Source organism: Ranitomeya imitator, chromosome 1 (genome assembly GCF_032444005.1).
Source record: "Ranitomeya imitator isolate aRanImi1 chromosome 1, aRanImi1.pri, whole genome shotgun sequence".
Taxonomy (NCBI): Eukaryota; Metazoa; Chordata; class Amphibia; order Anura; family Dendrobatidae; genus Ranitomeya; species Ranitomeya imitator.
The window spans coordinates 49,252,583-49,272,350 of NC_091282.1; the positions used below are offsets into that span (position 1 = coordinate 49,252,583).

A 19,768-nucleotide genomic window follows, 5' to 3' on the forward strand; every position below is an offset into this window, starting at 1 on the left:
GAGATCAAAACACGTTAAAAATACAAGTATCCTGTGCTGCCTGCCCTGTGCTTGCAGGCTCAGAATTATTCACAATTCATGACAAGTAAAGCTCCTCCGGCTGTTATAACCTGCTGCAAACATGACGCACGGTCCTGGCCCAATGTTGTAAGACTGCCGCGAATTTTGGTAATCGCAAAGTTTGCTGCTTCAGTCTTTTTAGGTCTTTTTACACTTCAGTTGACAAATACATCCAGTTTACGCAAAGACTGAATATTTATAGCGTTGACCCATTTTTTCAAGGTTTCTGCAATTCGCACTGGTAGCTGGATACCAACTTCTGGGGCAAATCCTGAGTTTGGCAATCAATTCTTATCTGTGCTGCTAGATATCAGCTTCTGGCAGCATTCCTGAGGCATCATAGCCCATTTCAAAAGGGGAAATATCGCAAATTTGCTAATATTCTTAGAATCACATACCGAAGCTGCCTTCCTCAATTTCCACCAAGGAGGTTCTTTGAGGACAGACAACTGTGACAACCATTACAGAATCTTCTGCGACTTCTGAATTCAAACCTTGGTGGACTTTGAGCTTTGCTTTAGCTTTGCTTTAGATCATAGTCCAGTTGGATTATTAATGTGAACCTGCAAAAGATGCTTTGTTGATGCACATGGCAGAAGATAATCCTCTGCCATATGCATCAACAACAGAGTGGCTTTTGCAGTTTTTGCACCATTGATCTATCGGCATCAGGCATCAGGCATCACACACAGCTCAGCCATGCTTGTGTTAGCTCTGCAGTCCTCCTATGTGTAGATAGAGCTTAGTGGAGTGTAGGACTGTTGATCTCTGCTGGACACCAACAGATAAATGATGTTAAAGCCGACATGCAGCCATGTTGATGTAGATGGTGGAAAAAAACATGAGTCTGACAGACTACTGTGCAACACCATACAGTGTACAGAAGAATAGAGTGTATTCTAAAAGTAGATATTGGTGTTCATATGGGACAGTTACTGTTCGGTACTAAATGCCAAACATGGACTTTCCCTGGACGTCCGTGGCAATGTTCGGATTTCCAGGGGAAGTCCATTGCAGGGAGGGAGAAAGAGATTTTTCTTCTCAAAGTTCAGGTCTATACTATGTTTCTAATGAAGTTCATGTTCTGGTTCAAGTTCGGGTACAGTTCTGGTACCCGAACTGAACTTTGGTTTAAAGTTGGGGTCAGGTCATAGAACCCAAACTTCCACGGATCCACTCATCCCTATTCACCACCACTAAGTAACAGAGGTGTCTGTCTTTTGCACGTTTCATCAGTTAATTGGTTGGGATTCGGGGATATGGGGATTCCAACCTCCATGATTTCATGTTAATGAGCAATTCTAAGGGATCGTGCGGACGACTGTATTTTCGGTGAGAGTGCAATCCAATAAAACATCGGATCGCACTGGGACCAATGTTAGTCTATGGGGCCGTGAACATATCCTATTTTTTTTTCTCAGACTCAACCTGTCTGAGGGAAAAAGCCGCAGCATGCTAGAGCTGTGTCCGATATTTGAATCATTCTGACCATGCAAATTAGTGAGTCCATGGAAAACATCGGACTGCACTCGGATGGCATCTGAGTGCAGTCCAATTTTCATGGGCTGAGAATGGAGAAGATGGAGAATTTTTATTCTCCATCTGCTCCTCATCCACTGTGATCAAACTCTCAGATGAGAGACTAGACACTGGTGTTTCGCCAGCCTAAGGAAAGGTCATTAGTTTGAAAATCCTAGAAAACTCCTTTAAAGAGTAACCACCGTTTTCATTCTATAAATCAATAATACACATGAAAATAAGACATTTTGTAATATATCTGATCAGAGAAATCTGCTTCTTTCTCTCCCTGGACTGATCTTCCACTTACAATTCATGAGTAAAATCTGTATTCAGTGAGGACATTACTAAGATAGGCGATGATAAATTCTATTGAGAGTGGCGTGGAAGGAGCTAGAGGCAGACACAGACATTCTGCTGCAAGTTCTCCTGAGACTATAGTTACAATTCTCCATAGGATTTTCCGAACACCAACTGTCATCTCCTATCTTAATAATAGGAAAATCTGTCTTCACTGCAGAATTTACCTGCGTATTGAGGTTTTTTGAGAAGGAAAATCAGTCTGGAAGGAGGGAAAAAAGTAGATTTTTTTTATTAAGATACATTCCAAAGTTTTTTTTTTCTAATTTCACATGTACTAATGATTTGTAGAAAATAAATAAATAAAATAATGGTTAAACTTTAAATGTTCCAATACGTTCCACCTGCAGCCACCACTAGAGGGAGCTCTATGCATACAGACGCATATGTAAATATGTTTACAGTGAGCTCCCCCTAGTGGTCACTGCAGAAAAGAAACATTTTATATTTGCCTTCTATAACTTTGTGAAGGATTTAAAGTGATGGGGAGAAAAAAAGCTTTAAGTACAATAAAGATATATTAAGACATTAATCATCTAGATAAGGCTTTTTTTTGACACATAAAAACGCATGCGTTTTCATGCGTTTTTTTTTTGTGTCAAAAAATACATTGGAGTCAATGGAAACGCATGCGTTTGTTTGCTTAAAAAACGCATGCGTTTGTTAGGAGTCGAGTTTCCTCTGCTGCACAGGGGGAATCTCGATCCGTCTCCGCTACGGTCTCCCATTCTCCTCCAGCCGCAGTGGAGTCTGCTCAGCAGGGACGTCGATCCCAGCGTCTCGCTCAGTCTGACTCTGTGCGAAGAGTTGCTGCTGCTTCTCCAGTCTCTACCATTAAAGTCAGTGCTGGTCAGCAGCGAGCGGACTTCTCTGGGACTAAGTCCTTGTCTGCACGTACTGAGCATGCCCAGGGTAAGATCTCCCGTTGGAGATCGAGGGTCACATGCTCAGGCTCTGCAGCACATTCCATTGGTCCTCTTGGCAGGTCTTGGAAGGGCAAAAGTGCTGTAGCCACTTCCTGTGCTGCAACTATATAAACTGCGCATGACCGCACGGCCATGCGCTAGTATTGTCTCATAATGTTATATGTGTGTGTGTAGATGAATTTATGTCGATGGATGAAAGCTCCTAAATATCCCTCCCTAGAGTTGTTGTCTGCTCGCGGATGTTGGTAGCTATCTAGCGCCCGACTAATCATCTGCACGATACACACATTACAGCGTCCTCTTGCTGTGTCCGCCTGTACGGCGCCGTGCGCTTGCCTTGCGCTTTCCATACCCAAGCCAGTGTGGTTGGTGGCGTCCGTCAGTGCGGCATTGCTCGCACTCCTGTGCATTTATATGTTTATACTTAGTTTCCTTGCACACCCAGTTGTGGTGTAGTGCCAGCGAGGGTCTAATCGGACTTCAATCCCAGTTGGGGTTAAGTACGCTGACTACTCGCTCGCGCTTTAGGTGCGGTACCGCGATCCTGTGACGCAACAGGATTGCTCCCTTCACGCTGGGTGAGGTTGAACCCACGTGTATATACTGCACGGTGGACAACGGACTGCGAACGCATCTATATCACCTTTCTTGGTGCGTTCCGCCAGTCCTAACAGAATACTAGCGCCAGGGTCTGGCTAGTAAATGATGGACGATCAGCCTTCACAGCGGTACATCCAGCAGCTGGAGGGAAGGTTGGCGGCTCTTGAGCGTTCAACTTCAGCTGTGGATGTCACTGCTGTCGCTGTTCAGGCTGCTAGTGTTGCTGCAGTCACCTTGTCCACTGCCGCTCCTGTCCCGACTCTAACTCGCCTCCCGCTTCCAGAGAAATTCTCTGGTGACAGTAAGTCTTGTAGGGGTTTCGTGAGTCAGTGCTCTATCCATCTCGAGCTTCTGGCCTCTCGTTTCCCTACAGAGCGGGCTAAGGTGGGATTTATAGTGTCTCTTCTGTCGGACAGAGCGTTGCAGTGGGCTACGCCGCTGTGGGAGCGTGGCGATCATGTGGTGCAGAGTGCTCCGTTGTTTCTGAGCACTCTGAAGCAGGTCTTTTTGGGACCTCGTGTCACCCATGATACGGCGCTCCAATTGTTGGCATTGACTCAGGGCTCGTCCTTGGTCAGTCATTTTGCCGTCCACTTCCGCACCTTAGCATCTGAGCTGGAGTGGTCGGATAAAGCCCTCATTCCAATATTTTGGAGGGGGCTGGCTGACCACGTTAAGGACGCCCTGGCCACTAGGGAGATTCCCGCCACACTGGAGGAATTAATTACTCTATCCACTTGGATTGATCTCCGTTTTCACGAGCGGAGGTTAGAGCGAGCCCAGTGTAGGCAGAGGTTTCGGCTGGCTCCCACCTTCGCCAAACCTTTGGAATCTCCAGACCAGGCTCCTGAGCCCCATGGGCCTGTGGTAGAGTCTCGAGCAGGATCTAAGTCAAGGACCGCTCGTGCACTCCAGATTTGTCATCTTTGCCAACAGTCTGGACATCTTGCCTCCAGATGTCTCCAGCGGTCGAGGAAACGTCAGCGTCTAGTGGTAGTTGGTGGAGGTGCACTAGACACGGCGACGTTTGCCTCCAAATTGTCCTTTAAGGGGACAATAACATTGGGCTCATCCTCTCACTCGGTGGAACTCTGCGTGGATTCTGGGGCGGAGGGCAATTTTATGTCTTCAGCCTTCGCCCAACGTCACGCAATTCCTCTGGTCATGCTATCTCAACCAGTAACGGTACGAGTGGTGAATGGGTCGACACTGCCCACACAGATTACACATCAAACTATACCTTTTACTCTGTCCATGTCACCATCTCATCAGGAGATTATATCTCTACTCGTCATTCCTGAGGGAATTGATGAGGTTCTCTTGGGGATACCTTGGTTACGGTACCACTCTCCTCACATCGAGTGGTCCTCAGGCAGAATTCTGGGATGGGGTGAATCTTGTGGGAACAGGTGTCATCGAGAGTGCGTTCAGGTTACTACTACAGAGGTACCCGCAGATCTCTCCTCTCTCCCCAAGCAATATTGGTCTTATGCAGACGCATTCTCCAAAAAGGCAGCGGAGACTCTTCCGCCCCATCGCCCCTATGACTGTCCTATTGATCTCTTGCCTGGTGCTGAGCCTCCCCGGGGTCGAGTCTATCCATTATCTCTCCCGGAAACGGAGGCAATGTCTCAGTACATACAAGAGAATCTGGCAAGAGGGTTCATCAGGAAGTCAGTGTCACCTGCTGGGGCAGAGTTCTTTTTCGTGCAGAAGAAGAATGGAGAACTACGTCCATGTATAGACTACAGGGGTTAATGCTATCACAGTTAAGAACAAGTACCCTTTGCCGTTGATATCTGAGCTTTTCGATAGGCTTCGGGGAGCTAGAGTGTTTACTAAACTAGATCTGCGGGGTGCTTATAACCTGATTCGCATCCGTCAGGGGGACAAGTGGAAAACGGCATTTAACACCAGAGATGGGCACTATGAGTATCTGGTGATGCCCTTCGGGCTCTGTAATGCACCTGCCGTTTTCCAAGACTTTGTCAACGACATCTTCCGGGATATGCTTTCCACCTCGGTTGTAGTCTACCTGGATGATATTCTCATCTTTTCTCCAGATATTGACTCCCACCGGAGAGATGTTGGCAGAGTCTTCGACCTCCTACGGGCAAACTCTCTTTACGCAAAGTTGGAGAAGTGTGTGTTTGAGCAGGAGTCCTTACCTTTCCTGAGCTATATCATCTCCGCCCAGGGATTGGCTATGGATCCTGCCAAACTACAGGCTGTGATGGACTGGCAAGAGCCCCATTCTCTTAAAGCGGTGCAGCGCTTTATGGGGTTCATAAACTATTACCGCCAGTTCATTCCCCACTTCTCAACTCTGGTAGCTCCCTTGGTAGCCCTCACCAAGAAGGGAGCGAATCCCAAATTGTGGTCGGAAGAGGTCTCCAAGGCCTTCACTTCTATTAAGTCCCACTTTGCTAGCGCTCCCATCTTACATCGTCCCGATGTGGATAAGCCATTCCTACTGGAGGTGGATGCCTCGTCCGTTGGTGCTGGAGCAGTCCTCTACCAAAAGGATGCTCAAGGTCGGAAGCATCCATGCTTCTTCTTCTCCAAGACCTTCACGCCAGTGGAGAGGAACTACTCCATCGGGGACAGGGAGTTGCTAGCAATGAAGTTGGCCTTTTCGGAGTGGAGACACCTTCTGGAAGGTGCGCGGTTTCCCTTCCAAGTTTACACGGACCACAAAAATTTGGTCTATTTGCAGACAGCTCAGCGGCTAAATTCTCGCCAGGCCAGATGGTCCCTGTTCTTCTCCCGGTTCCACTTTTCCCTTCATTATCTCACCGGGGAGAAGAATATCCGTGCTGACGCTCTCTCTTGCTCCCTTATGTCAACTGAGGAGGAGGAAGAGGAGCCTCGGCTTATTGTCCCTTCCGAGAGCCTGAGAACTGTGGCGCCGGTTTCGCTAGAGTCTGTGCCTCCGGGCAAGACTTTTGTGCCCATTAATTTGCGACCGGAGGTTCTCTCTTGGGCTCATTCGTCCAGGGTGGGTGGACACTTTGGGACAAAGAGGACATCTGAGCTACTGGCGAGGACGTACTGGTGGCCGCATATGGTCCGGGATGTCAGGGATTATGTTCTGGCGTGTGTCTCCTGCGCCAAAAATAAATCTCCGCGTCAAAGGCCAGCTGGTTTGCTCTATCCCTTGCCGGTGGCAGATAGGCCCTGGGAGATGGTCGGGATGGACTTTGTTGTGGGTTTGCCCAAGTCTCGCGGCTGTACCATCATTTGGGTCATCACCGATCATTTCTCAAAAATGGTGCATTTGGTGCCGCTGCCGCGGTTACCTTCTGCACGGGCCTTGGCAGCGTTGTTCATTAGACATATCTTCCGCCTGCATGGTATGCCAGACAAAATTGTCAGTGACCGGGGTCCCCAGTTTGCGTCTCGGTTCTGGAGAGAGCTCTGTCGTCTTCTCAGTATTGAGTTGAATCTCTCTTCTGCTTATCATCCCAAGACGAATGGGTTGGTAGAGAGGGCCAACCAGACCTTGGTCACATACCTGCGACATTTTGTTTCAGCCAGGCAGGATGACTGGGCATCCTTGCTATCATGGGCAGAGTTTGCACTGAACAACGCCGTAGCCGACACCACTGGACAAACCCCATTCCTCCTCAACTATGGTCAGCATCCACGGGTACCTGTGCCTATGCCCGTGTCTTCCGCCGACTCCAGGGTGGCAGACTGGGCTGTGGAGGCACGGGATATTTGGGACCGCACTCAGGATGCCATTCGGGCCTCTAAGGAGAGAATGAGGTCCTGAACTGGATGGACAAATGTCTTTTTTCGGCCTTACTAACTATGTTACTATGTTACTATGTCCTCCGCTGATGCTCATCGGCGCCCCGCTCCGACCTTTGCTCCTGGCGACTTGGTGTGGCTCTCCGCCCGTAACATCAGGCTGCGAGTTGAGTCCACTAAATTTGCTCCTCGCTACTTGGGCCCATTCAAGGTCCTCGAGCAGGTTAATCCTGTGGTCTATCGTTTGGCCCTTCCGCCACGCCTGGGTATCGCCGACACCTTTCATGTGTCCCTCTTGAAACCTGTGTATATGTCCCGGTTTTCCGAGTCATCTGCTGGGACATCGGGTTCGTCTACGGACGATTATGAGGTGAACGCTATTTTGGGGTGCAAGGTGGTGCGTGGTAAAAAATTTTATTTGGTGGACTGGAAGGATTATGGCCCCGAGGACAGGTCCTGGGAGCCTGTTGAGCACATTCGGGCTCCGCAGCTCATTGCTGCCTTCGAACGTAGCGAGGCCCAAGGAGGGGGGGGGGCCCTAGGAGGGGGGGTAATGTTAGGAGTCGAGTTTCCTCTGCTGCACAGGGGGAATCTCGATCCGTCTCCGCTGCGGTCTCCCATTCTCCTCCAGCCGCAGTGGAGTCTGCTCAGCAGGGACGTCGATCCGAGCGTCTCGCTCAGTCTGACTCTGTGCGAAGAGTTGCTGCTGCTTCTCCAGTCTCTACCATTAAAGTCAGTGCTGGTCAGCAGCGAGCGGACTTCTCTGGGACTGAGTCCTTGTCTGCACGTACTGAGCATGCCCAGGGTAAGATCTCCCGTTGGAGATCGAGGGTCATGTGCTCAGACTCTGCAGCACATTCCATTGGTCCTCTTGGCAGGTCTTGGAAGGGCAAAAGTGCTGTAGCCACTTCCTGTGCTGCAACTATATAAACTGCGCATGACCGCACGGCCATGCGCTAGTATTGTCTCATAATGTTATATGTGTGTGTGTAGATGAATGTATGTCGATGGATGAAAGCTCCTAAATATCCCTCCCTAGAGTTGTTGTCTGCTCGCGGATGTTGGTAGCTATCTAGCGCCCGACTAATCATCTGCACGATACACATATTACAGCGTCCTCTTGCTGTGTCCGCCTGTACGGCGCCGTGCGCTTGCCTTGCGCTTTCCATACCCAAGCCAGTGTGGTTGGTGGCGTCCGTCAGTGCAGCATTGCTCGCACTCCTGTGCATTTATATGTTTATACTTAGTTTCCTTGCACACCCAGTTGTGGTGTAGTGCCAGCGAGGGTCTAATCGAACTTCAATCCCAGTTGGGGTTAAGTACGCTGACTACTCGCTCGGCTTTAGGTGCGGTACCGCGATCCTGTGACGCAACAGGATTGCTCCCTTCACGCTAGGTGAGGTTGAACCCACGTGTATATACTTTAGTGTACCGCCATATAGTCTGTATTTACTAGCAGCAGGTTTTCACCTGCACGGTGGACCCCGGACTGCGAACGCATCTATATCACCTTTCTTGGTGCGTTCCGCCAGTCCTAACAGAGTTTTTATAAAAAAAAAACAGAAAACACACTGATATGCCACCCCCCACCATAAAGGTGATAAAGGGATCCTAACCCTAACTCTAACCCTAACCCTAAAGTGATCCTAACCCTAACCCTAACCGGATCCTAACCCTATCCCTAACCCTGTCCCTAACCCTACCCCTAACCCTAACCCTAAAGGGATCCTAACCCTAACCCTACCCCTAACCCTAAAGGGATCCTAACCCTACCCATAACCCTACCACTAACCCTAAAGGGATCCTAACCCTAACCCTACCCCTAACCCTAACCCTAAAGGGATCCTAACCCTAACCCTAACCCCTTTAGGGGTAAAAAACCCACTATAAACAGAAATAGTTAGGGTTAAGGTTAGGGGTAGGGATCATAACCCTAACCCTAAAGAGATCCTAACCCTATCCCTAACCCTACCCCTAACCCTAACCCTAAAGGGATCCTAACCCTAACCCTAACCCTAAAGGATTAGGATCCCTTTAGGGTTAGGGGTAGGGTTAGGGATAGGGTTAGGATCCCTTTAGGGTTAGGGTTATGATCCCTACCCCTAACCTTAACCCTAACTATTTCTGTTTATAGTGGGTTTTTTACTTTATTTTGATGATTGGCAGCTGTCACACATTTCTCAGCATGCGTTTAAAAAACGCAAACGCATGAAAAAACGCAAGTAAACGCGTCAAAACGCTGCTTTTTTTTCACCACATGCAAAAACGCATGCGTCAAAAAAACGCAGCGTTTGCACGCGTTTACATGCGTTTTTTCACCATGCGTTTTTTTTTAAACGCATGCGTTTTGAAACGCAAGTGTGAAACCAGCCTAACTAAATAGTAAAATACCTCGCAGTGAATTTGATAGCCACTTCCCATATGTTTTCTCTCGCAGGGTTAAGCGTTGTTTTAGTTGGACTTTTTTTTTTCTCCTAAACCACCTACTGGGACCCGGGATGTTAAAATCAGTTTTTCATGTAAACTGGATGAAATTTTCTTCATTGTAAAAATATTTTTAGTCTTAAATAAAGAATCTTAGAAAACCAAACGATAAGTTTTTCCATTTATTTTCCCAAAGACTGTGAAAAGTCAGCAACCCGCTCCAGGGGCGCAACACATGGCGGCCGCAGGATCCGGGCGGGGAGGGCTGCTGCGGCGAAGGGCTTGTCATCGCGGCCCGTAAGTGAGAGAGGCAAGGCTTGATTTTTAGCAATCGCCTCCGATGCCAAGAGAAGCGGTTCTCGCGGTTATGTTTCATGTGATCTACTGCTCGACACTTCTGGGAGTTTTAGTGTAAGCTGGCAATGGATTTTAATATGTTAGTTATGACTCAGTTGGGGACGAGATGCCAAAGACCCCGTAATCCGCGATGTCGGACAACGGGGAACATTTTAACACCTTCATCTCATTGCTAAGCCCCCGGGTGACCTGGGAGACCACTTAGAACGTGAAGCCTTCAGCCCGAGACCATGGAACAAAACCGTCGGCTGCCAGATGGACATGAAGCAATCTATAAGGGGTTCATCAGAAGACGGCTTGGCCAGAAGTGACCTTGTTCGGAACAAACGGCTAAAACATTCACTATTCAGTTGCAATATTTCTTGAGATTAGAAATAATATAACTTGCTTTCAGAAAATAGCGCCACTCTTATGCATAGGCTGTGTGTGGTACTGCAGCTCAGCTGTATTTAAAGGGCTTTATTGGCGTTTCACCAGAATTTACCAAAGAATGTTATAAAAATAACTAGATAGTGGCCCGATTCTAACACATTGGGTATTCTAGAATATTCTGACAGAACGTGTTCAGTGAACGTGACTAAACTATGTCGCACTGTGACTGACAGAACATGTTCAGTAAATGTGAGTGAACTACGTCACACTGTGACTGACAGAACTTGTTCAGTAAATGTGATTGAACTACGTCACAATGTGACTGACAGACCTTATTTAGTAAACGTGACTGAACTATGTTGCACTGTGACTGACAGAACATGTTCAGTAAATGTGAGTGAACTACGTCACACTGTGACTGACAACATGTTCAGTAAATGTGAGTGAACTACGTCACACTGTGACTGACAGAACTTGTTCAGTAAACGTGAGTGAACTACGTCACACTGTGACTGACAGAACTTGTTCAGTAAATGTGAGTGAACTACGTCACACTGTGACTGACAGAACTTGTTCAGTAAATGTGAGTGAACTACGTCACACTGTGACTGACAGAACTTGTTCAGTAAACGTGAGTGAACTACGTCACACTGTGACTGACAGAACTTGTTCAGTAAACGTGAGTGAACTACGTCACACTGTGACTGACAGAACTTGTTCAGTAAATGTGAGTGAACTACGTCACACTGTGACTGACAGAACTTGTTCAGTAAATGTGAGTGAACTACGTCACACTGTGACTGACAGAACTTGTTCAGTAAATGTGAGTGAACTACGTCACACTGTGACTGACAGAACTTGTTCAGTAAATGTGAGTGAACTACGTCACACTGTGACTGACAGAACTTGTTCAGTAAACGTGAGTGAACTACGTCACACTGTGACTGACAGAACTTGTTCAGTAAACGTGAGTGAACTACGTCACACTGTGACTGACAGAACTTGTTCAGTAAATGTGAGTGAACTACGTCACACTGTGACTGACAGAACTTATTTAGTAAACGTGAGTGAACTACATGGCACTGTGACTGACAGAACTTGTTCAGTAAACGTGACTGAACTACGTGGCACTGTGACTGACAGAACTTGTTCTGTAAATGTGACTGAACTACAGCCGGACTGCGCCTGTCGCTGATTGGCCGCGGGCGGCTGGCGCGACCAATGAGCGACGCGGGATTTCCATTACAGACAAACAGACAGAATTAAACAATTTTATAGTAGATACCGTAATTGCTCCAGTGCTGCCATACTTGTGGCACTTTGACGGTTCTAAAAGGGCCACGTCGTCAAGGTTTCAATTTTCAATATCTGCATATATGGGGTGAGCTCAGGACCTGTGTGATACAGCTGACACCAGAGAGTAACCGGTTGCAATTGGAGCAGTTAAACCCCTTAGATGCCGCAGTCAGTCGTAACAGCGGCATGTAAGCGGTTGGAAATGGGGGGGAAGGTGGACACACCTTCCACACACATCAGTCCATCTTTAACATGATTTTGATAAATGCTGAAACTGACCCGCCATTAAGATTCTCCAGGTCATTATGAGTTCACAGACTCCAAACATCTGCAGGTTCTTTTGTGGTGAAAGAAAATCCAATGTAAAAAAAAATGGCGCCATTTTTCGAGACCCGTAGAATCTTCAATTTTCAGAATCTGGTGCTGGGTGAGGGCTTATTTTTTTGCAAGCTGAACAGATGTTTCTATCGATACCATTTTGAGGTAGATACAATATTTTGATCGCCCCTTATTGCATATTATTGCAATGTTGCGGCGGTAAAAAAACGTAATTCCGGCTTTTTTATTTTTATTCTTGCTATGCAGTTTGCCGATCAGATTAATTATTTTTACAGTTTGATAGATCAGACATTCCCGGACACGGCGATATCAAATATGTGTATTTTGGATTTTTTTATTGTTTTATTGTGAGGCAAAAGGGGGGGATTTGAAATGTTATATTTTTTAGTTTTTGAATATTTTTAAAAACTTTCTTTTCACGCTGCAGCCCTGCTTTCTGTAGCAGAAAAGATCATCTGCTATGAACGTCAGCCACGGGCCGGCGCTCATAGCAGATCTGCAATGAGAAGCACTGGGCTCTTCTTCATAGCCCCAGCTGCCATGCCATGTGACACGGGCACTGACGGACAGGGTTTGTAATGTGCCTTTGGCGCGTGCATGTTTAATGGTACTGTCAAAGCCTTTTCTGGTTGGCTGTGGGCTGTTATTTTTAGACTGGGGGGGGGCAATATCCATGGCCCCTTACAAGTCTGAGAATACCAGACCTCAGCTGGCTGCTTTAGCTTGGCTGGTTGTAAAAAATAGGGGAGACCCCTCTATTCTTGATAACCAGCCATAAACTTGAGAGCTGGGGGCTGCAGCCCACCGCTTTCAGTTTTGCCGGCTCTGGTTATCAAAAACAGAAGAGTCCTCTCCTCATTTTTTCTGTTATCAGAAACAGCAGGCGTACGCTGATGGGAGTAGTATATATATAGGGTCCAGAAGGAGATGATCCCCTGCAATGTCTCGTTAGATACAACCATATACAGCATTATAGATTCACTCAGCATGATGCCCCCGTCCTCCATGATGCCCCCCATTCTCTATGATGCCTTCATTCTCCATGATGCCCCCATTCTCCATGATGCCCCCATCCTCCATGATGCCCCCGTCCTCCATGATGCCCCCCATTCTCCATGATGCCTTCATTCTCCATGATGCCCCCATTCTCCATGATGCCCCCATCCTCCATGATGCCCCTGTCCTCCATGATGCCCCCGTCCTCATGATGCCCCTGTCCCCCATGGTGCCCCCGTCCTCCATGATGACCCTGTCCTTCATGATACCCCTGTCTTCCATGATGCCCCATCCTCCATGATGCCCCCCATTCTCCATGATGCCCCCATCCTCCATGATGCCCCGTCCTTCAAGATGCCCCATCTTCCATGATGCCCCATCCTCCATGATGCCCCTGTCCTCCATGATGCCCCAATCCTCCATGATTCCTCTGTCCTCCATGATACCCCTGTCCTCCATGATGCCCCAATCCTCCATGATTCCTCTGTCCTCCATGATACGCCTGTCCTCCATGATGCCCCCATCCTCCATGATGCCCCCGTCCTCCATGATGCCCCCCATTCTCCAAGATGCCTTCATTCTCCATGATGCCCCCATTCTCCATGATGCCCCCATCCTCCATGATTCCTCTGTCCTCCATGATACCCCTGTCCTCCATGATGCCCCCATCCTCCATGATGCCTCCGTCCTTCATGATGCCCCTGTTCTCCATAATACCCCTGTCCTCCATGATGCCCCCATCCTCCATGATGCCTCCGTCCTTCATGATGCCCCTGTTCTCCATGATACCCCTGTCTTCCAGGATGCCCCGTCCTCCATGATGCCCTCGTCATCCATAATTAACCCTATTCTCAATGATGCCCCCGTCCTCCATGATACTCCTGTCTTCCAGAATGCCCCTGCCCTCCACGATTACCCTGTCCTCCATGATGCCCCCGTCATCCATTATGTCCTCGTTCTCCATGATGCCCGTCCTCCATGATACCCATCTTCCATGATGCCCCCGTCCTCCATGATGCCCCCGTCCTCCATGATACCCTTGTCTTCCATGATGCCCCAAAAAATGCAAAGGAAATGGCACTAACAGTAAAGTGCAGATGACACTTACCCTCCGGGATACATTGCCCCAGGACAAACTTAAATCCTCTGCAGCATTTCTTCCTGCAAAACACCAAAAATCCGTAATGAGAATGTCAGAAGTACAACTGGTCGGGGCACAGACAGAAGAGACCCCTGTGCAAGAACAATATAAGGGCCCTTTCCATTCCAATAGCTCCTCGTAATGCTCAATTACTCCTGCTTTGGAGGTGGATGTGGCCCCCTTACCTCTCGGGCCTCTAGGTAGCACCAATGATATATCCACCCCTGGGTTGGAGTTTTTGCTATATAATCTGACAGCAGCATAATGTAAGGGCAGAGACCCTGATTCCAGAGATGTGTCACTTATTGGGCTGCTTGCTGCAGTTTTGATACAATCCCTGTTTTCTCTGCTGCAGATTTCCCAGTTCTCTTGAATTCTGAGCTCTGTGTAATCCACTTAGTCTTTTGGTCTAGAAATAACTTTCTACAATTGGATTACATAGAAAATGTTGCACCGTTTGACTTGTACATAGTAACATAGTAACATAGTTAGTAAGGCCGAAAAAAGACATTTGTCCATCCAGTTCAGCCTATATTCCATCATAATAAATACCCAGATCTACGTCCTTCTACAGAACCTAATAATTGTATGATACAATATTGTTCTGCTCCAGGAAGACATCCAGGCCTCTCTTGAACCCCTCGACTGAGTTCGCCATCACCACCTCCTCAGGCAAGCAATTCCAGATTCTCACTGCCCTAACAGTAAAGAATCCTCTTCTATGTTGGTGGAAAAACCTTCTCTCCTCCAGACGCAAAGAATGCCCCCTTGTGCCCGTCACCTTCCTTGGTATAAACAGATCCTCAGCGAGATATTTGTATTGTCCCCTTATATACTTATACATGGTTATTAGATCGCCCCTCAGTCGTCTTTTTTCTAGACTAAATAATCCTAATTTCGCTAATCTATCTGGGTATTGTAGTTCTCCCATCCCCTTTATTAATTTTGTTGCCCTCCTTTGTACTCTCTCTAGTTCCATTATATCCTTCCTGAGCACCGGTGCCCAAAACTGGACACAGTACTCCATGTGCGGTCTAACTAGGGATTTGTACAGAGGCAGTATAATGCTCTCATCATGTGTATCCAGACCTCTTTTAATGCACCCCATGATCCTGTTTGCCTTGGCAGCTGCTGCCTGGCACTGGCTGCTCCAGGTAAGTTTATCATTAACTAGGATCCCCAAGTCCTTCTCCCTGTCAGATTTACCCAGTGGTTTCCCATTCAGTGTGTAATGGTGATATTGATTCCCTCTTCCCATGTGTATAACCTTACATTTATCATTGTTAAACCTCATCTGCCACCTTTCAGCCCAAGTTTCCAACTTATCCAGATCCATCTGTAGCAGAATACTATCTTCTCTTGTATTAACTGCTTTACATAGTTTTGTATCATCTGCAAATATCGATATTTTACTGTGTAAACCTTCTACCAGATCATTAATGAATATGTTGAAGAGAACAGGTCCCAATACTGACCCCTGCGGTACCCCACTGGTCACAGCGACCCAGTTAGAGACTATACCATTTATAACCACCCTCTGCTTTCTATCACTAAGCCAGTTACTAACCCATTTACACACATTTTCCCCCAGACCAAGCATTCTCATTTTGTGTACCAACCTCTTGTGCGGCACGGTATCAAACGCTTTGGAAAAATCGAGATATACCAAGTCCAATGACTCACCGTGGTCCAGCCTATAGCTTACCTCTTCATAAAAACTGATTAGATTGGTTTGACAGGAGCGATTTCTCATAAACCCATGCTGATATGGAGTTAAACAGTTATTCTCATTGAGATAATCCAGAATAACGTCCCTCAGAAACCCTTCAAATATTTTACCAACAATAGAGGTTAGACTTACTGGCCTATAATTTCCAGGTTCACTTTTAGAGCCCTTTTTGAATATTGGCACCACATTTGCTATGCGCCAGTCCTGCGGAACAGACCCTGTCGCTATAGAGTCACTATATTGTACGGGGTCTTTGTTTCCATGCACATCGCTAGCTGCTGAATGAGTGAACTGAGAATCCATCAGTAACCTGGATTGTACCGCTTTGGTCTGTATTTTTCTGTTGTCATAAATCAGTACAGAGGAAATCAGTAAAAGACACACAAGTGACAAACCCTGTCTCACTACTGGATTCTCAGTTAGCTCATTCTGCAGCCAGCAATTTTCAATTATATAGTTCCATTGAGCGAGACAACAAACTCAGCTCGGCTTTATCTTTAGCTTTTTTTTTACTCTGTTCTCTTCAATCTGTGTTTATGCTATTTTTTTTTTTTTTTTTTACAAAAAATTGGAATTATATCTTTTCGCAACTGTGTCATGTCTTTTCCCCAAAATACGACCATGCGCCCGATCCCCTAAACGAAACAACCAACATTCAAATTAAAATGACTGTCCAGAATTACAAAACCATGGCTGCTTTCTTCTACAAGTTTTTAGAACGGAGCTGCAATACCAGACATAACCTGATGACAGGCGTGGCGCTGTTCTTTGAATATAATAGTATCCCTGATTTATTTATTTCTTTTAATCCTTTATTACCCAGTTGATTAAAAACATTGTTCCGTAGTTGCATTTTTTGCCGGGAAATTAACTTTTTGATACCGAGCACGCGTCCGGCTTTTCTAGGTACATGACTGTGAATATTCATTATGAAATGTTTATCCCGGCAGGTTGCTGGCAAATGTTGTCGTCTCGGATGAGATATCGTTCTCCGCTTTGTTCGGTGGTATTCGTGTATCTATGAGAAGGTCCATCTGGTCCCGAGGCACCAAGCTATGGAGGCGCGAGAGCTGACAGCGAGCCCCTCGGCCCCGGCCAAACACGAAGCATATTGGAACGTGGAGCGCCGAGCTAAGGTAACAGTCTGAGAAGTCCAAATTCTCTTATCATCGGGGTAAATGAAACACTTGTGGAGGAGACGGCATGTTTAGGGCTTAATGTGACAGAGGCACATTGAAGAAAAACAGCTTTCGGTTATTTTTACAACCCCCGAAGCTTTTATTCCAGATGATCAAAGATCCCAGCGTTGGCCCCTCTTCGGCCTATAACAAATCCTTCACGCATTTATTTTATAAGCTCAGCAATGGAGACGTCCTGGACGTCTAGATCAGAGCCTGAGGAATCCGGGGCGGTCTACAGAACCAGAAAAATGGAAGAACGAACACATAGAGTCAAGTGAAGAACGTGGAAAATCTCGTGGCAATGGCCCCTGTCCGGGGTGGGAAATACTAGGAAGAAAGTGAACGGTCAGTTCTTGAACTTCAAGGGTTAGAAGAAATGGGCAAATGTCCCGTAAGTGACACTGACAAGTGCCAACTTATAATGGATGGATGACTGGGTCAGAACATGTCCAAGATGGAAGTCAGAGTACCAACTCTGACCGCTGTGCAACCACCGAAAGTACCTACAATGAGGGAGCGGGACTATCAGACCCGGACCATGGAGAAACGACAGAACGTGACCTGATGTAAATTGATTTAAATCAAATAAAATATATGTTGAGTATTAGAGAAGTTTCTGGACCTAATTTGTGATTCGATTCGCGTGAATAAGCAAAAAAAAAAAGCCCACCCAAAGAAGAAGATTGCATCATGCTGTAGTTGCAGTTGTGTAGGCATCCACATAACGCCTTGCAGTTATCACATGGTATAACACAGTCAATCAGCCTGTGTAAAAGCCAAGGCAGGGAATGCAGCAGCTGCTTTGCAATGAATCTAGATAGAGTGAGGATGTCATAGGTCACAGCTTAGCAGTGGAGATGGAAAGAGAAAACCATAAGCATTGAATAAATTGTACATATAAGCTCTGATTCATGAAGCCTGATGTTTTTCACATAAGTGTGAATAAGGGGCAAGGTGAAGTGCAAAGCGCCTATTTCATTTAGAGGTGCCTTCGGACGTCGAATACGGGGATCATTGTGCAAATGCCATTGAGAACATCGAACCTGCATGGGAACTTGTACTAAATTGGTGAACAATGGACAGTGTCTTGTCTTGTTTTTATGTTTTTCAGGTTTTCATTTGTGGATGTTGGATTCTCTGGACTATGGCGGAACAGATTGGGAATTTTTTAAAATAATAAAATGGTGAACCAGGGAAAGTGTCGGGGAGTGATTTTTGAGAATAAAGGATTTTTGTGTCTGTCTTTTTTTATTACTGGGTTAGTAATGGGGATGTCTGACAGGCACCTCTGCATTGCTAACACTGGGGTTTGATGTCAGCCAGCTGCTGACATCAACCCCAAAAACCATTACCCTGATTGTCAATGCACCTGAGCAATCGGGAAGCGCCAGAATTGGCTCTTCTGGGGCAGCTGCGAGCTTGTATTTTTAGGCTGGCTAGGAAGGGCCCAATAACCATGGACCTTCCCAGCCTGATAATATCAGTTCTTAGCTGTATGCTTTACCTTTGCTGGTTATCAAACATGGGGCGGACTCCAAGTCGATTTTTTCAATTATTTCTTTAATTATTAAGTGAAAAATGCTTTTAAATCTGGACTGTAAAGTACACTTGCAAGGCACTTTATAATATGTGGGGGAGTTGTGAAATTATATATCTATTTTATTCTATCTGTCTAGCTCTTTTTTTTTTGGGGGGGGGGGTACTTTCCCGCTTTAATTTCCTGATTGCTTTGAGATATATACGTAAAAATCAGACTCCTTCATATTATACACCAGTGTGAGCGAGGCCTTACTCTGAGAGTAATTTATCCAAGGCCTAGCAGACTCAAGGACCCGAGGCGTTATCTCCAGTGTTACTTTCTTATAACGGAACCTTTCCCATATTCGAAGATCTGATTTCCATTACTTACTAAGCCCGGCGAGGCTTTCCTAGGAACATAAACCATCTACAAATCACTCCCTACATAATCATCTACTGCGCAGGTGACACCCACGTGGTGAAGTCAAGCCAAAAATCCACAATCTCTGCCAGGACATGCTCAGCAGCTTCCTGAGCAGAAGACATCTGCGTAGACGGAAGGTCCCTACCGCTCACCCGTGATGGCTTCAAACCTGAGACCTTACTTAGTTCGGCTTCATAAAGTAGCCTGCTAAACTTTCATATTTCTCTTTTTGAGTCTAGGCCAAGAAAGTCAATCTCCGAATGCTCAAAATACTAAAAATCTTAAAGAATCGTCCAAATCACATTGACAAATGGTATTTTAAGCTTTACGATGACTTCACCTACCTATGCACAGCGTATGCACCTGTACAGAACACATTTATGAATTATTACAGTGGTTAAGAAATGGATCTGAAAAATCAGAAAAAGAAGAGGCTACTAGGACGGTATGTACTTACATGAAGCAATATGTTTTGGCAAAATAGTAACTAGAAATTAATTAATGAATTAAAGGAAAATAGAATTTGCGTCGTCTAATTTTACAATACATTCTGATTCTCCGGAATCTGATGTTTTTTATTTCCTTCAGATAAATTCAGCAAAATAGTGGCTAGTGAGGAAGGGGTAAAAAATAATCTTGTACTGAGCTATCTTTGGCCCTTACATACTTGTCTTCTATTGGGTCATCTACTGCTTCACTTTTCTTCTTCTATTTTTTTTTCAGCCAGGACATCCATTCACTAAGACCATTTCATCAGTGATCATGCGTTTCACC

At 46.3% G+C, this 19,768-nt stretch overlaps 1 protein-coding gene across 1 annotated transcript in view; it reads right to left on the reverse strand.

Annotated features, from left to right (window-relative positions):
* CCBE1 (collagen and calcium binding EGF domains 1) overlaps positions 1-19,768 on the reverse strand; it is a 410,001-nt gene that overhangs the window by 56,585 nt on the left and 333,648 nt on the right. The window contains exon 3 of the mRNA XM_069746218.1: positions 14,110-14,162. Coding sequence (XP_069602319.1) covers positions 14,110-14,162 — 53 coding nt within the window. The remainder of the gene's footprint in view (positions 1-14,109; positions 14,163-19,768) is intronic.